Below are 18,074 nucleotides of genomic sequence, written 5' to 3' on the forward strand. Positions count from 1 at the left end.
TATATGAATAGCAAATTGTATTTCTTTTTCAGAATGATTTATCTTTCTAAAAATAAAATACAATTTGCCATTCTTCAAAGACATTATAAACTTGTTTCAACGTCTATCCGTGAAGTTAGATGTAAAAATGACCTAAATTAGACTAACATGGCCACTTGGAGCAAAAATAGAAATTCTGTGTGTTCTTTTGGGCATGGCGTCTCATGTTGTCTCATGTCTTGCTTCATGTTGCTGTGATAAACTGACATTTGGTACAGAATTTTAAAAAGGAAAATCAATTCCGATTGGTCCGAATAAGCCAGGTTTTTTTCCACTTTACTGTCTGTACTTGAAAGTTAAGTTTCTCTCTTGTACTTGTACAGTTAGACTTGAGGAGTGTTCAAGTGTCTCAGGAGTTTATAAATAACTGACTGCTGTCCACAAGTGTGCAGCCAAGGAGGACAGATGCCCCCTGAACGTCCAGCAACCTAAAAAGGTTTCATCAGGCTTTTGCCACCTTCTTACAAATAAATGATTTCTATATCTTTATGTAAAAAAAAAAATTACCTGTTTAAATGTAAATATACAACTATATGTGGAAATTATTCATTCAAGTATTTTTGAGAATGACCACCCAGGAAAATATAAAAGGGGTAAACTGCTATTTTGTTTCTTTCTGGGGGAGGAGGGAAGATAATTAATGAATTAAATAATTAATTAAATAGCTTAAAAATTGTTTCAATGAAGCAGTTCCAACTGGAAAAGGAGTAGAATTTGTAGGAAAATGCTATATATAGTCGCAGGCACATCCATACATGGGATGGAAGGGGATCGCCATGCCCCTGACCGGTGTAGGGCTAATGTGGCTAATGTTTTCTTTCCCATCAGCAAAGTGTATCCCAAGCCACGTCCGCCCGCTCCAACGCCACCAACGCTGCCGTTGCTTTGCACTCTTTTAATCTCTCGGGGGTAAGTGCTCACTTTTGTGTCAGCCTGGAATTGTCACAGATGTACCACTAACCCTACTGTTGACATTGCAATTTAAACAGCTAGAAAAAGGACTATAAATAGAAGTCTATATGTCAGTTGCTGACACCTGATCAGCAATAAATGTATGGATTGTATGTTTCGTACTAAAATAAAAAAAATCCTTGGGCCTTCTAGTTTACTAAGAAATTTACTTCCAACTACCAGAATATCATAGGTGTCTATGTGCCACTTACATTGTTTTCGACTGTCCAAATACCAAAATATATTCTTAAAAAAGTCAATGTGTTGGATGCTTTCTTTTCTTTTGACTGCCTAAATATCCCCAATGTATTTCTTAATTTTTTTAACAGCTTAAACAGCCTCATGTCAAATTGATCACAAGTTCTTGAGACTTTAATCCTCTGTAATGTGGCGTGTTAAACTGACCAGTCATATATATATATATATATATAATATATATATATATATATATATATTGGGAAAGAGCAGGCTCTTTCCTTTTCATTTTGCAAATTAAAAATTACTTTTGCAGTGTTAGCAATCTTTGTGATATTATTTAGGATTCAAAATACCGTAAGTCGCCTTACCCACCCATTCTCACTAAATTCCATGTACACACATACACAAGCACATCTGTTTATCATACGTGGGGGAGGGAATAAATCCCTAGTATAATATAAGGATTAACCTCTTGATATGTATTCAGGGGGTTTGCAGTGTTAATGACTATTCTATTCCCCCTTCCACTTATCCAATCACGACTGATGGGTGCAAGCTATTCATAGCCTAGCACTGCAAGGTCGTTAGGCCAAACATTTCAAGTGCCGTCAAGCCGGTCTTAGCAGAAGGCTGACAGAATTTTGTTGCAGGTCTACTCATGATAGACATATCAATGAAATCTAATGTTGTTAAGTCATACATTTATGCGAACTGTCATCTTGTAGAGTTTATCATTTAAATTTTACGTCAAATTTAAGGTTTCCAAGAGAATCCAGCTTTATGTGTTGAGTTATCAGACGATTGGCGAAATTGCCAAAATCGCCACTTTAAAGGAAAATGGCTGACATTCTGTATGTTATTTGACATTCTCTAGCTTCTTCAGACTTTTGATGCTTACATTTTATATTTTGCTGACTAAATCTTCCCCAAAAAATGATATAAGTTAGAACACATTGGGGAAATTGGCGTAACAGAACCTAAAAAGAAAGCATCCTGGCAAAAAAATAGCACTGCTTTCTTGAAACGTTTATGTGGGTCCACTTAGGATAGATATGATGTGATATGACTAACAAATTTGAATATTCGTGTGGCTAAGTTAAATTAGCTGACTTTTGTCTCTTTTTGATGAAGGAATGTTGCCTCGTGAAGCTGTCCTAAGAGACAGAATTTTTTTAAAAAAAACGTATAAGCTCAGTTATTCGGTTTTTGTGTGTGTTTACAAAAGAGCCATTTTCGCAGCTCTTGGAGAACTGGGATCAGTTGTCTTCTCTGATATGAATGTGAAGTTGTATGAAGTTCAAAGTTGATGATTACCAATGACATTTTTAACCTAACAATGGTTGTTAGGGTTGTTCCGATCATGTTTTTTTGCTCCCGATCCGATCCCGATCGTTTTAGTTTGAGTATCTGCCGATCCCGATATTTCCCGATCTGATTGCTTTTTTTGCTCTCGATTCAATTCCAATCATTCCCAATAATTTTTCCCGATCATATACATTTTGGCAATGCATTAAGAAAAAAATGAATAAAACTCGGACGAATATATACATTCAACATACAGTACATAAGTACTGTATTTGTTTATTATGACAATATATCTTCAAGACGGCATTTACATTATTAACATTCTTTCTGTGAGAGGGATCCACGGATATAGGATAAATGTGACTTTGTATATTGTGACTAAATATTGCCATCTAGTGTATTTGTTGAGCTTTCAGTAAATGATACTGTAGCCATGCCCAAATGCATGATGGGAAGTGCAACCATGACTGTGCGTACTGCTACCAATTGATATATTTTCTCTGCGTTGGGAAATAACATAGGGTGTTAAGAAAAAGATCAAATACTTCCTTTGCTTTCCCACATTGCTTCCCACGATATTTCTCATCGTAGGGAGAGGGATTGTAAGGCTTTAGGCAACTTCAAAAAGGCTCCAAAGGCTGCAAAAATTCACTCTACTCATTTTACGCTGCCTTTTAGCTCTCTATATAGGTAAAACGGCGCCATTACAGATTGAGCGCGACAATGCGTAGTGGGTCGTGAAGCGCATGCATTAATTGCGTAAAATATTTTAACGTGATACATTTTTTAAAAAATTAATTACCGGCGTTATCGGGATAAATTTGATAACCCCACCTTAAGCCTAAACTAAAGACTCTGGATGAGTGTAACATATTATGTCTGTAATGTTAAATACAATTAGAAAACGATTTACCGGTAATTAAAAAAAAAAAAAATGTATATATAAGGCATGTCCCATATTTTTTTGCCGATTCCGATACTTTGAAAATGACGTGATCTCGATTGATCGGGACATCTCTAATGGTTGTTGTTGTTTTTTTTGTTTTTTTTTTGTAATGAAACATGGAACAGGATAGTGACTTTGTAACACCTCTAACATAAACCCAATTTTTAAGAATAACAAAATAATGTATATAGAGATATCTGAGTGGCACTTTCGCACATTTATGACACACATAATTGTCTACTAACAACCACAACAAATACTCAGCAAATACCATACATATTCTTTGTCTTGTTAAGTGTAAAATGTTTCAACTTGTCCGGCTTCTGACCTTTAAGTACCGCCATATTCTCTGGTTACCTTCATTACACTTATATGTGAAGTCAAAACCTGATCTAATCTTGAATCCAAAATGGTTCTTCACTGACATCATCAAGCGGGTGTGTCTGTGTAGAGTCAGAAACTCCCACAACTGCAAATGTATAAGCCGCAAAAAGGCGTCTTTAGCACTGAATGTTTGCCGTTTAATGAATGTATAAATATTTTTTTCCTGATAATTTAGTTTAATACATTTTACCTTATATTATTTCAGGCTTTTCACATCTCGCAGTTTATTGTAAATTAAAAAACAAAGAAAAAGACCACAACCTTCAAAATCACATGTTTAGCATGTAATCATAAAAGTCATGCACAAGCTAGCAGAAATTAGCAGCGGTGTTACAATTATTGTAAACCTTTGAGAAAGTGTTACTTTGATGCACATGTAGGAGCAACACAAACAAAAGACAACCATCTTTGCTTCTTCTTTATCATGATGTTGATTATGCTGTATGCCAGTGAATTTTCTTATTCGTCCAGGTCATTTCATTCTCAAGTTATTGTACCAATCGTATTTGGACTGTTCTGGTTGTCTATACAAGACATGATGGTGATTTAATGGCTAACACATTTTTGGTTCCCTCCCCTCTATTTTTCTTCATTTGACTTTCCTTACCCTTGACCTGTCCTTCCCTTGAATTTCCCTTCCCTTGACCTTGAACTTCATTACCTTTACCTTGACCTTCCCTTGACCTTGACATTCATTAACCTTTCCCTTGACCTTCTGTTGCACTTCCCTTTTCGTTCCCCTTGACTTTCCCTTCCCTCGATCTTGAACTTTCCTTTCCTTTCCCTTAACCTGTCCTCCCCTTGACCTTCCTGTTCTCTTGAACTTCCTTTTCATTTCTTCTTAACTTTCCCTTCCCTTTATTTGAACTTTCCTTCCCTTTCCCTTGACCTGTCCTTACCTTGACCTTCCTGTTCTCTTGAACTTCATTTTCCTTTCTCTTTGACTTGTCCTTCCCTTTCCCTACCCCTTCCCTTCCTGCTTCCCTTCTATTCCTTTCCTCCTTGTTCACAAACAAGGTCTACTTCCCTTCCAGCAAGCCCATCATGACTTCCAAAGTAATTCCCTGGTATAAGCGGAAACGCAGCAGCGAAGTGAAAAGTGATTTTGCGTATCAGTACAGCACAAAGCGTATCGTCTCTGAGCAGACGTCACAAAGGTACAGTAGAACGCTGCCTCTCGCTGCTTGGCTTCGTTCAACTTGCGCATACCTGTTTCTTATTTTTATGACCCTTATCATATAACTCAATGCGAAAGTGTTTTTAGAGTGACAGGGTTCTAAAATACACAGTGGAATCTCCAAAGTAGAACACAATAAACATGAAAACACATCCCGCACATATGTACATGTCATCTTGTTAACATTCACTACCCTTTCCCAAACCATTTTTAAGGAACCAGAATATCAAATTTACTTTTTGGGAAATCTTTTTTTTTAATGAAACTATGTTTCATTTTTATATTTCTAAGATAGGCCATTTTATAACCCAAATATAGGTGTGATCACAACTTGTAAAATAATTATTGTTTTTCTATTGTAATATTCCTGTTTACTTAATACTGGCATTCGGACACTCGAGGACACCATAAAGAAGTTAGAATAGAGAACCAGAAAAGTTTATATATACAGTGTATCACAAAAGTGAGTACACCCCTCGCATTTCTGCAGATATTTAAGTATATCTTTTCATGGGACAACACTGACAAAATGACACACTTTGACACAATAAAAAGTAATCTGTGTGCAGCTTATATAATAGAGTTAATTTATTTTCCAGTCAAAATAACTCAAAATATAGCCATTAATATGTAATCCCCTGGCAACAAAAGTGAGTACACCCCTTAGAAACTACATCCCTAAATGTCCAAATTGAGTACTGCTTGTCATTTTCCCTCCAAAATGTCATGTGACTTATTAGTGGTAGGTCCAGGTGTGCATAGGGAGCAGGTGTGTTCAGATTTGTAGTGCAGCTCTCACACTCTCCCATACTGGTCACTGAAAGTTCCAACATGGCACCACATGGCAAAGAACTCTCTGAGGATCTAAAAAGACGTATTATTGCACTACATGAAGATGGCCAAGGCTACAGGAAGATTGCCAACACCCTGAAACTGAGCTGCAGCACAGTGGCTAAGATCATCCAGCGTTTTAAAAGAGCAGGGTCCACTCAGAACAGGCCTTGGGTTGGTCATCAAAAGAAGCTGAGCGCACGTGCTGAGCGTCACATCAAAATGCTTTCTTTGAAAGATCGTCGCAGGAGTGCTGTCAGCATTGCTGGAGAGATTGGAGAGGTGGGGGGTCAGCTTGTTAGTGCTCAGACCATACGCCACACTCTACATCAAATTGGTATGCATGGCTGTTACCCCAGGAGGAAGCCTTTTCTGAAGACGGTACACAAGAAAGCCCGCATACAGTTTGCTGAAGACATGTCAACAAAGCTCATGGATTACTGGAACCATGTCCTATGGTCTGATGAGACCAAAATTAATTTGTTTGGTTCCAATGGTCTCAAGCATGTGTGGCGGCAACCAGGTGAGGAGTACAAAGATAAGTGTGTCATGCCTACAGTCAAACATGGAGGTGGGAATGTCATGGTCTGGGGCTGCATGAGTGCTGCAGGTGTTGGAGAGTTACATGAACTCCGACATGTTCTGTGAAATACTGCAGCAGAGCATGATCCCCTCCCTCTAGATACTGGGTTGCAGGGCAGTGTTCCAGCATGACACACCTCCAAGATGACCACTGCTTTACTGAAGAGACTGAGGGTAGAGGTGATGGACTGGCCAAGCATGTCTCCAGACTTGAACCCAATAGAACATCTTTGGGGGTTCCTCAAGCGGAAAGTGGAGGTGCGCAAAGTCTCAAATATTCGGCAGCTCCGCAACGTCATCATGGAGGAGTGGAAGAGCATTCCAGTGGCAACCTGTGAAGCTCTGGTCAACTCCATGCCCAGGAGAATAAAGGAAGTTCTGGATATTAGTGGTGGCCACACAAAATATTGACAGTTGACATGTTGTTAATATTGACAACTTTCACTAGGGGTGTACTCACTTTTGTTGCCAGGGGTTTAAATATTAATAGCTATATTCTGAGTTGTTTTGAGGGGAAAATAAATTAACTCGGTTATATAAGCTGCACACAGACTACTTTTCATTGTGTCAAAGTGTCATTTCGTCAGTGTTGTCCCATGAAAAGATATACTTAAATATCTGCAGAAATGCAAGGGGTGTACTCACTTTTGTGATACACTGTATATATATTTTGAAGGGTGTTACAAAATAGCTCTACAAAGCCAAATAAAAAAACACCAGTGGTTCAGTCTTATTTGGACAAAATTTCCTCACCAAATTTGAAGGTTCCACTACGTGTCTGGTTGTTGTTGGCGTGAGACTTCATGCTTAGCTTTGTGTCTTAAAATCATGCAAATTTAGAGGTTCCACTACGTGTCTGGTTGTTGTTGGCGTGAGACTTCATGCTTAGCTTTGTGCCTTGAAATCATGCAATGCTTGGGCAGGATAACTTTCAGTTGACTTATTGGGAATATGGCTGCAGGCTGCACTTAGTAGTTAACTCTTTGGCTGCCATTGATGGCAACAGACATACAATTCATTTGAACTTGGCGAATGATTTCAGCCAACCTTCCCAGGTCAAATGGATTTGACGTCCATCACTGTCAATGACACTGAAACACAATCATTCCGCATCGGTGCTCCCAGTTCAATCGGCGTCAATGGCAGCCAATGAGTTAAGGTCTTTGATATAAAAGTTGCCCTTGAGGTGAAGTAGATACTTTGCATGACAACCTGCAAGACCACAATGCAAAACAGATCATTCAGAATGCGCTCACAAGCCTTTGATGCTCACCACTTTCTGTAACACAATATTCTAAATAATTGCAGACTTTGAAAAATTAATTACACGTTGTTCTACTCTTATTCCAGTCTCCGGCACCTAATGTGCAATGTTTTGTGACGATTCCACAATGTTGTATGATTTTCCTACAGTCTTGTGGAAGTATTTCACAATTTTCAAAATTTATATGTGATTTTCCCCATTAATTTATTTTTTGTCCAGTCCATCCATCCATCCATTATCTTCCGCTTAGTCCGGGGTCGGGTCGCGGGGGCAGCAGCTTTAGCAGGGAAGCCCAGACTTCCCTCTCCCCAGCCACTTCAGCCAGCTCCTCCGGCGAGATTCCAAGGCGTTCCCAGGCCAGCCGAGCGACATAGTCTCTCCAGCGTGTCCTGGGTCGACCCCGGGGCCTCTCGCTGGTGGGACATGCCCGGAACACCTCTCCAGGGAGGCGTCCAGGAGGCATCCGAACCAGATGCCCGAGCCACCTCAACTGGCTCCTCTCAACGCGGAGGAGTAGCGGCTCGACACCAAGCCCCTCCCGGAAGACTGGGCTTCTCACCCTATCTCTAAGGGAGAGCCCAGACAACCTGCGGAGGAAACTCATTTCGGCTGCTTGTATCCGGGATCTTGTTCTTTCGGTCACAACCCACAGCTCGTGACCATAGGTGAGGGTAGGAACGTAGATCGACCGGTAAATCAAGAGCTTCGCCTTTTGGCTCAGCTCCTTCTTCACCACAACGGACCGGTGCAGAGTCCGCATCACTGCAGATGCTGCACCAATCCGCCTGTCAATCTCCCGCTCCCTCCTACCCTCACTCGTGAACAAGACCCCAAGATACTTGAACTCCTCCACTTGGGGCAGGATCTCATCCTTGATCCGGAGAGGGCATGCCACCCTTTTCCGGCTGAGAACCATGGTCTCGGATTTGGAGGTGCTGATCTTCATCCCAACCGCTTCACACTCGGCTGCGAACCGCTCCAGTGAGAGTTGGAGGTCGCGGCTTGATGAAGCCAACAGCACCACATCATCTGCAAAAAGCAGAGATGCAATGCTGAGGCCACCAAACCGGACACCCACGCTTCGGCTGCGCCTAGAAATTCTGTCCATAAAAATTATGAACAGAATCGGTGACAAAGGGCAGCATTGGCGGAGTCCAATCCTCACTGGGAACGAATTCAACTTACTGCCGGCAATGCGGACCAGACTCTGACACCGGTCGTACAGGGACCGAACGGGCCTTAACAAGGGGCTCAGTACCCCGTACTCCCGGAGCACCCTCCACAGGACTCCCCTAGGCACACGGTCGAACGCCTTCTCCAAATCCACAAAACACATGTAGACTGGTTGGGCGAACTCTCATGCACCCTCGAGGACCCTGCTGAGGGTGTAGAGCTGGTCAACTGTTCCACGGCGGGGACGAAAACCACACTGCTCCTCCTGAATCCGAGATTCGACTTCCCGACGGACCCTCCTCTCCAGCACCCCTGATTAGACTTTACCGGGGAGGCTGAGGAGTGTGATCCCTCTATAATTGGAACACACCCTCCGGTCCCCCTTTTTAAAAAGGGGGACCACCACCCCGGTCTGCCAATCCAGAGGCACTGTCCCCGATGTCCACGCGATGTTGTAGAGGCGTGTCATCCATGACAGCCCCCCAACATCCACAGCCTTTAGGAACTCCGGGTGGATCTCATCGACCCCCGGGGCCTTGCCACCGAGGAGCTTTCCAACAACCTCAGTGACTTCAACCCCAGAGATTGGAGAGCCCACCTCGGAGTCCCCAGACTCTGCTCCCTCCAAGGGTTAGTGGCGGTGGAATTGAGGAGGTCTTCGAAGTATTCTCCCCACCGACTCACGACGTCCCGAGTCGAGGTCAGCAGTACCCCATCTTCACTATACACAGTGTTAATGGTGCACTGCTTTCCTCTCCTCAGACGCCGGATGGTGGACCAGAATTTCCTCGAAGCCGTCCGGAAGTCGTTTTCCATGGCCTCACCAAACTCCTCCCATGTCTGAGTTTTTGCCTCGGCGACCGCCGAAGCTGCAGTCCGCTTGGCCAGCCGGTACATGTCAGCTGCGTCCGGAGTCCCACAGGCCAAAAAGGCCCGGTAGGCCTCCTTCTTCAGCTTGACGGCATCCCTTACCGCTGGTGTCCACCAGCGGGTTCGGGGAGTGCCGCCACGACAGGCACCAACTACCTTACGGCCACAACTCCGATCGGCCGCCTCAACAATGGAGGTGCGGAACATGGCCCACTCGGACTCAATGTCCCCCACCTCCCCTGGGACAAGGGAGAAGTTCTGCCGGAGGTGGGTGTTAAAGCTCTTTCTGACAGGGGATTCTGCCAGACGTTCCCAGCAGACCCTCAAAATACGTTTGGGCCTGCCAGGTCTGGCCAGCATCTTCCCCCGCCATCGGAGCCAACACACCACCAGGTGGTGATCAGTTGACAGCTCCGCCCCTCTCTTCACCCGAGTGTCAAAAAAATGCGGCCACAAGTCCGATGATACGATTGCAAAGTCAATCATCGAACTGCGGCCCAGGGTGTCCTGGTGCCAAGTACACATATGGACACCCTTATGTTTGAACATGGTATTTGTTATGGACAAACCGTGACGAGCACAGAAGTCCAATAACAAAACACCACTCGGGTTCTGATCGGGGGGGCCGTTCCTCCCAATCACGCCCCCCCAGGTCTCACTGTCGTTGCCCACGTGAGCGTTGAAGTCCCCCAGAAGAACGAGGGAGTCCCCAGAGGGGGCGCTCTCCAGCACACCCTCCAAGGACTCCAAAAAGGGTGGGTACTCTGAACTGCTGTTAGGTGCATAAGCACAAACCACAGTCAGAACCCGTCCCCCCACCCGAAAGCGGAGGGAAGCTCCCCTCTCGTCTACCGGGGTAAACCCGAACGTACAGGCACCAAGCCGGGGGGCAATAAGTATGCCCAAACCTGCTCGGCGCCTCTCACCGTGGGCAACTCCAGAGTGGAAGAGAGTCCAACCCCTCTCGAGAGGATTGGTACCAGAACCCAAGCTGTGTGTGGAGGAGAGTCCGACTATATCTAGTCGGAACTTCTCTGCTTTTTTGTCCAGTCTTCTATGATAATTCTACAAAGTTATTTAACAATTCAACAAAGCCCACTTTCCTTCCACAGTATTCTACAATTGTTCCACCAAAAGCACCAAGGATATGAGATCAAGGCTTTTAACCCTTGGCACCGGTCTTCCTGTGTTGAATTTGCATATTCTCCCCTGGATTTTCTCTGCATACTCCAGTTTGTCCCCACATCACAAAGCATGAGTGTAGGTTTGCATAGGGACGGTTGGGACAAAACCCTACCAACTTTTCAGGATGCTCAAATTGTCCCTACAAACTTTTAAGCAATCTTATTTGCATTATTTAATGACTTCAGTTATTTAGTTCATTTTGTTTGTTTTTTCATATGTTGTATGAATAGAATTGACCCTTCCATTATGAAGTGAATAATTTTCATTATGTTCAGACTTATATTTACAGTGGTATGAAAGAGTATATGAACCTTTTGGAATTTCTCACATTTCTGCATAAAATCACCATCAAATGTGATCTGATCTTTGTCAAAATCACACAGATGTAAAGACAGTATCTTCTTTAACTAAAACCACCCAAACATAGGTTTCATGTTTTAATGAGGATAGCATGCAAACAATAACAGAAGGGGGGAAAATAAGTAAGTGAACCCTCTGCCTAAGGAGACTTCAAGAGCAATTGAAACCATTGAATTTTTACCAAACAATTTAAGTCAGGTCTGTGCCCAATTACCGATGAGTGGTTTAAAGCTGCCCTGCCCACTATAAAGCACACAACTGGTAAGAATTGTCTCAATGAGAAGCATTGTCTGATGTGCATCATGGCTCGGTCAAAAGAGCTGCCTGAAGACCTGCGATCAAGGATTGTTGATTTGTATAACGCTGGGAAAGGATACAAAACCATCTCTAAAAGTCTGGATATTCATCAATCGACATTCAGGGAAGTTGTCTATAAATGGAGAGAGTTTGGCACTGTTGCTTCTCTCCCAAGGAGTGGCCGTCCACCAAAGATGACGCCAAGAATTCAGCGCAGAATACTCAGAGAGGGGTTAAAAAGAACCCTAGAGTGTCTCCAAAAAAATCACTGGCACAGTCCAATATATCTGTGCACACATCTACTACATGTAAAACTATGGCCAATAATGCTGTTCATGAGAGGACTCCATGAAGGAAGCCACTGCTGTCTAAAAAAAAGTATTGTTGCTCGCTTAGTGTTCGCAAAAAGGCACTTGGACAATCCACAGAAGTTGTGCCAAAATATTTGTGGACTGATGAAACCAAAGTTGTATTGTTTGGGAGTAACACACAACGTCATGTGTGGAGAAAAATGGAACAGCTCACCAACATCAACACCTCATCCCCACTGTGAAGCATGGTGGAGGGAGCATCATGATTTGGGGCTGTTTTGCTTTCTCAGGGTGTGGACAACTTGACATTTTTAATTGAAGAATTAATTCAAAGTTTATCAGGATGTTTTGCAGGAAAACCTGAGGTCGCCTGACAGACAGTTGAAGCTAAAAAGTGGATGGATGCTGCAACAAGACAATGATCCACACAGAAGTAAATCAACTTCAGAATGGTTTCAGAAGAACAAAATGCACGTTCTGGTCGAAGTCCAGACTTGAACCCCATTGAGATGCCATGGCATGAGCTAAAGCCAGATTCATGCCAGATATCCTAGGAATCTGACTGAAGTACAGCAGTTTTGTAGAGAAGAATGGGCCAAGATTAGTCCTGATCGATGTGCCAGACTGATCTGCAGCTACGGGAAGCATATGGTTGAAGTGATTGCTGCCAAAGAGGGGGGCACAAAATATTAAATGTGACTTACTTATTTTCCCCCCTTCTGTCATTGCTTGCATACTATCCTCGTTAAGATATGAAAGCCTATAAATGTTTGGTTGGTTTTTGTTAAAGGAGACACTGTTTTTTTCATCCGTGTGATTTTGAAAAAAATCAGATCACATTTGATGGGGATTTTATGCAGAAATATGTGAAATTCCAAAAGGTTCAGATACTTTTCCATACTGCCATACCCCTTTTTCTTGCTCAATGTATCGGTCCATTTTCCCCTCCTCAAACGTACGTTTGATTGGTTGATGACTAGACACTCCCTTATTTCCCCTCCCAACATAAACGCACACACACAACCACGACAGAAATACATGCCGCCTCCTTCGCCCCCGTCGAAGAGGACGGATATTAGAAGTCCTTTTCGGCCACAACCAGTATGAAGGATAAGGAGTGCAAAAATTAAATAAATAAATACAGAATTAAATAAATTATTAAATGTGTATTAAAATGTTTCTATTTCAATATTTTTTATTAGTTTATTTCAATATTTTTTAATTTATTTATTTCAAAATGTATTATTTATTTAAATCATATTTATGTATTTAATATTTATTTATTTCAATGTCTATTTATTTCAATTTACATTTAATTATTTCAACAATTATTTCTATTTTTATTTATTTTTTTCAACAGTTATTTATTTATTCCCTTATCTATTTATCTATTTCAACATTTATTTATTTTTCCGTTGTATATTTATTATTTCAACATTTATTTATTTCAATTTTTAACTATTTCTTCTTTATTTCTTCTACTTTCTTGTTTGTCCTGTCCCCAGCAAATAGTGTACATGCAGGTTATGCTGGTGTAGCATCCCTACCAAGGTTGATACCAAACCTATGCCTTTGTCACAAAAACATGCATCATACTGGTGGTTAATTGAACACTCCAAATTGTCCTTAGGAGAGAATGTCTTTGCCTCTTTGTGCCCTGTGATTGGCTGCCATCCACTTCAGGGTATACCCCGCCTCTTGCTCATAGTCAGCTGAGATAAACACCAGCACCCCTGCAACCTTCATGGGGATAAGCGGTACGGTGTATGAATGAAAGAATATTTCACAGCATGGGTCCGCAATATTTTCTTTACATAATCAGATTGGTTGCAAGGGTCATAATGTTTGAATAACAATTTGTCAAACAAAAAGCAAACGTTTTTGCTTCCCCTGTCAGCAGGAAGTCAAGTTCCAAGTCAGCGAGTCAGGTGCAGGCCACTGCCACAGAGGCGATGGCGGAACCAGCGTACACCATCCCGGTGTTCCGGCAGAGGTGAGAATGACTCATGTCATGTCGGTCTATTCTGAGCTGTAAACTAAAACCTAGCTGACCCGGATTAGAGAGCCGGTCATACTGCTCTTTTACTATGTAACATAGGTGGAAGTAATTCAGCAGTCTAAAACTCATGAACTACAACTTTCAAACTCAGCCAAGTCATGGCATGAGTCAGTTACTGGAAGTCCTAAGTGAAGTGGATTCATTTTGCTCAGCCACTCCTATTCACACATCTGGCCACTTTGTACTCAGTATCTGCGTTTTTCTAAAAGGTTTTTTATTTATTTATTTAAAGGCATGTCTTGTCAAGCAAATCTTAAATCCTAATATTTGCAACTGTAGTCTGACTGAAATCAAGTAAAATAACAGGAGTCCTCTTGCTCAGTTTTAAATACAAGACCACCAACTGGACAAGTATTAGTTGAAAGTGTTCATGTCGTTAAAGATTTGCATCGCCATCATGGATGTGTACTCAATACAAAGATGCCATACAATCAAACTACATTAAAAAAAAAAAAAAAATCCTATTGTAACCCACCATACTTTACTCCAATTATGATTTGATGTGATAAAATGTATGAAAATTGTGATACGATAGAAATTACTGTAATTCTACAATATTACAGTATACAATTTGCTCAAATTCTGAGGCAATAGAATACAAATAGCTCATAATATTACAGTGTATTACAAAAGTAAGTACACCCCTCGCATTTCGTCTACAGATATTTAAGTATATCTTTTCATGGGACTACACTGACAAAATGAAACTTTGACACAATGAAAAGTAGTCTGTGTGCAGCTTATATAATGGAGTTAATTTATTTTCCCCTCTAAATAACTCCAAATATAGTCATTCATATCTAAACCCCTGGCAACAAAAGTGAGTACACCCCTTTGAAAAAACGTACATCCCTAAATGTCCAAATTGAGTACTGCTTGTCCTTTTCCCTCCAAAATGTCATGCAACTCGTTACAGAAGTGCTGTCAACATTGCTGCAGAGACTGAAGAGGTGGGGTGTCAGCCTGTTAGTGCTCCAACCAGGGGTGCCCAAGTCCGGTCCTCTAAAGCCCCTATCCAGCTTGTTTTCCATGTTTCCCTCCTTGTACACACCTGAATCAAATGATCAGCTCATCAGCAAGCTCTGCAGGAGCCTTATAATGATCCTGATTATTTGAGTCAGGTGTGTTGTAGGAGGGAGAAATGGAAAACAAGCTGGATAGGGGCTCTCGAAGACTGGACCATACGCCACACTCTACATCAAATTGGTGTGCAAGGCTGTCACCCCAGGAGGAAGCCTCTTCTGAAGACGGTATACAAAAAAGCCCGCAAATAGTTTGCTGAAGACATGTCAACAAAACACATGGATTACTGGAACCATGTCCTATGGTCTGATGAGACGGGCGGGTTCTGCAGCATGCTGACAGCACTCCTGTAACAAGTCACATGACATTTTGGAGGGAAAATGACAAGCAGTACTCAATTTGGACATTTAGGGATGTACGTTTTTTCAAAGGGGTGTACTCACTTTTGTTGCCAGGGGTTTAGATATTAATGGCTATATTTTTAGTGATTTTGAGGGGAAAATAAATCAACTCTATTATAAAGACTGCACACAGGCTACTTTTCATTGTGTCAATGTGTCATTTTGTCAGTGTTTTCCCATGAAAAGATATACTTAAATATCTGCAGAAATTCGATGGGTGTACTCACTTTTGTGATACACTGTATATTCTATTATCTAAAATTGGTGATGCAATTTGATTAATGATAAGAAATTATATGTTTCAGTCTAAGTATGAAATGGTATGATTTGATCCAGCTGTGTTATGACACACTTTTCTCTACATTTGCGTTCTCATTTTATGCAGTGTAATTCCTATGGAATACAGTATCATTCACTCCAGCTACAATGCCAATCTGCTACAGTAAAATTAAATTCACTCCACTGTGAATTGTATTTTTGTTGTATTGTATTTTTTTTTATTGCATTGTATTTGAATTTGTGTTTTTTTTTTTACCTGATTTAGATTAATTAATTAATAGTAGTAGTCATAGCTTATCCAACATATACTGTAAGGTCATTCTTTCAATCAATGGGTGGCTGTTTGTTTCAATGAATGGGGACACGTCGGTTTTCGTGGCGATGGCAACGCCTGGTGGTCGAGACAAAACTATTATTTGCGTGTGATTAATATCAGATTATATCGATTGTGAGACAATGTCTTGATTAATTGTTTAAACAAATATAAACTCTGGAAGAACAGATTGCCAACATACATGCAAACAGGCATACAGACTGACAGACAGATAGATTCTGTTGGATAATAGTATGATTCTTTCTAATTACAATGGGACAACACTACCTCCATTTGTGATATCCTAATATGCGGTTATGATACGATCCACTTCACTTGCCATACAATAATATTCACTCCTGTTCAGAGACCGTGCAATGCAAAACACCTAAATTCTTATTTGATATGACTCAGTGCAATTTAGAATTCCAATTACTGAAAGTTCTAGACTATTGGGCGCCCCTGATTACAAGCCTCACCCAGTACATTTTTAAAGGAAAAACCATTTTGTACCTACATAAGCCTTTCCTGTCTGTAAGCTGCATGTGCACACATAGTATCATGAGATATTTACAAAAAAAAAAAAAAAACAACAACAACTTAGTTTTCTAAATTTTAATAACATACCTTAAAGAGCATACGACACCAGAAAAAAAGTCTTAAATGGCATTATTATGTGAATTAGAATCATATTTTGAGACGATTCGACCATATACAACAATTTAGCAAAGCGCAGATGACGAGAAATTAGTCTTTTAATCTGCCGGTTAGCCACGCCTACAATTATAGGGCTTTAGCGTCCCCAACAGATGGATGACGTCAGCGGTAGACTAGGCTCATCGGTTTTACTATTCAGCCCATTGAGGGGGAATTGTTCAGAACGAGGAAAACGAGACGAAGAGAGCTGCAAAATGTCATTGTTTCAGTCTCTCTACTCCCAATATTTTTACAGGATATTCTTTTTATCCAAGTATTTTCCCCAATAGCTATATAAATGGCTTGAGAAGGACCAGTCAGCCCGTCGAGGGGGAACTATTCACAATGAGGAAAACGCGACGAAGAGAGCGGCAAAATGTCATTGTTTCTGTCTCTTTACTTCAATATTTTTACAGGATATTCTTTTTATCCAAGTATTTTTCCCCAATAGCTATATAAATGGCTTGAGAAGGACCAGTCAGCCCGTCGAGGGGGAACTATTCACAATGAGGAAAACGCGACGAAGAGAGCGGCAAAATGTCATTGTTTCTGTCTCTTTACTTCAATATTTTTACAGGATATTCTTTTTACCCAAGTACTTTCCCCAATTGCTAAATAAATGGCATGGTCATGACAAATAACTTGTGCTAAATGGAATATAAAATAATAAAAATCCATTTATTCAAGACGACATGGCAAAATTACTCCATAATGGTCAAAACAGTCGACTTTACCTTTACTGTCACACCTGCCGAACGATATTTTATGACACCTAAATCGGACATATGTCATTTCCCTTCCCCGGCTTCGGAGAATGCAAACAGACCAGAAGGAGTGACAGCTAGCCGACATGCTAACCCGAACCGAGGGATGTTTCAAAGTCTTCGAAGTGGAAAATCACACATAACTAGCCTGGATTATTTGACATGACGACCCGGTTGTCGAGTTTCTTTGCGGATCGGCAAACCGCCCGGCGGAGAGCAATTTACAGTTCGTTCCCTGGAGGAGGGTGGCTGGAATTGTTGTGTAGCTAACGTGCTAACAGCTAACTGCTAATGAGCGTGAGGATAGCTTTTTACATGCCTATCAATGATCAAACGTAAGTAGTCCTTTATTTAAAGGAATTTTATAGTGTTTACTTTGTAATCACTGTATTCGTATTTGACATAATACAAAACAAGATGTTTACTCACTTCCTTGTAAGTCCAATGGTCCCACAGTAAATATCCACGGTGAATGGGAACCTTTTGAAACTCCAAAAAGGCGCATACGCCTCTCCCGCATACAGAATGATTTTTCTGCAGCCGTTTGGCTGGCGTGATGCAAAAAATAAAAGTATTAATCCGCAAAATCAGCTGAATCCTTCGTCCTCATACACAACAGTACACTGTAGCGTGAAGAGGACGTCTTCTACCGTACACGTCACAGCG

General features: G+C 41.3%; 1 protein-coding gene across 8 annotated transcripts in view; it reads left to right on the top strand.

Moving 5' to 3' along the window:
- The first annotated feature begins 786 nt into the window (after positions 1-786).
- myom2a (myomesin 2a) overlaps positions 787-18,074 on the top strand; it is a 64,120-nt gene continuing 46,832 nt past the window's right edge. For 4 of the 8 annotated variants that reach the window (XM_057843037.1, XM_057843038.1, XM_057843032.1 and 1 more), the window contains exons 1-2: positions 787-948; positions 13,771-13,866. In XM_057843037.1, coding sequence (XP_057699020.1) covers positions 800-948; positions 13,771-13,866 — 245 coding nt within the window. In that variant the 5' untranslated portion in view covers positions 787-799. Of the gene's footprint in view, positions 949-4,840; positions 4,981-13,770; positions 13,867-18,074 lie in introns of all 8 variants that reach the window. The other 4 variants (XM_057843039.1, XM_057843035.1, XM_057843036.1 and 1 more) reach the window with 3 other exon arrangements.

This window comes from Corythoichthys intestinalis, chromosome 8 (assembly GCF_030265065.1).
Source record: "Corythoichthys intestinalis isolate RoL2023-P3 chromosome 8, ASM3026506v1, whole genome shotgun sequence".
In the NCBI taxonomy this organism is placed as follows: Eukaryota; Metazoa; Chordata; class Actinopteri; order Syngnathiformes; family Syngnathidae; genus Corythoichthys; species Corythoichthys intestinalis.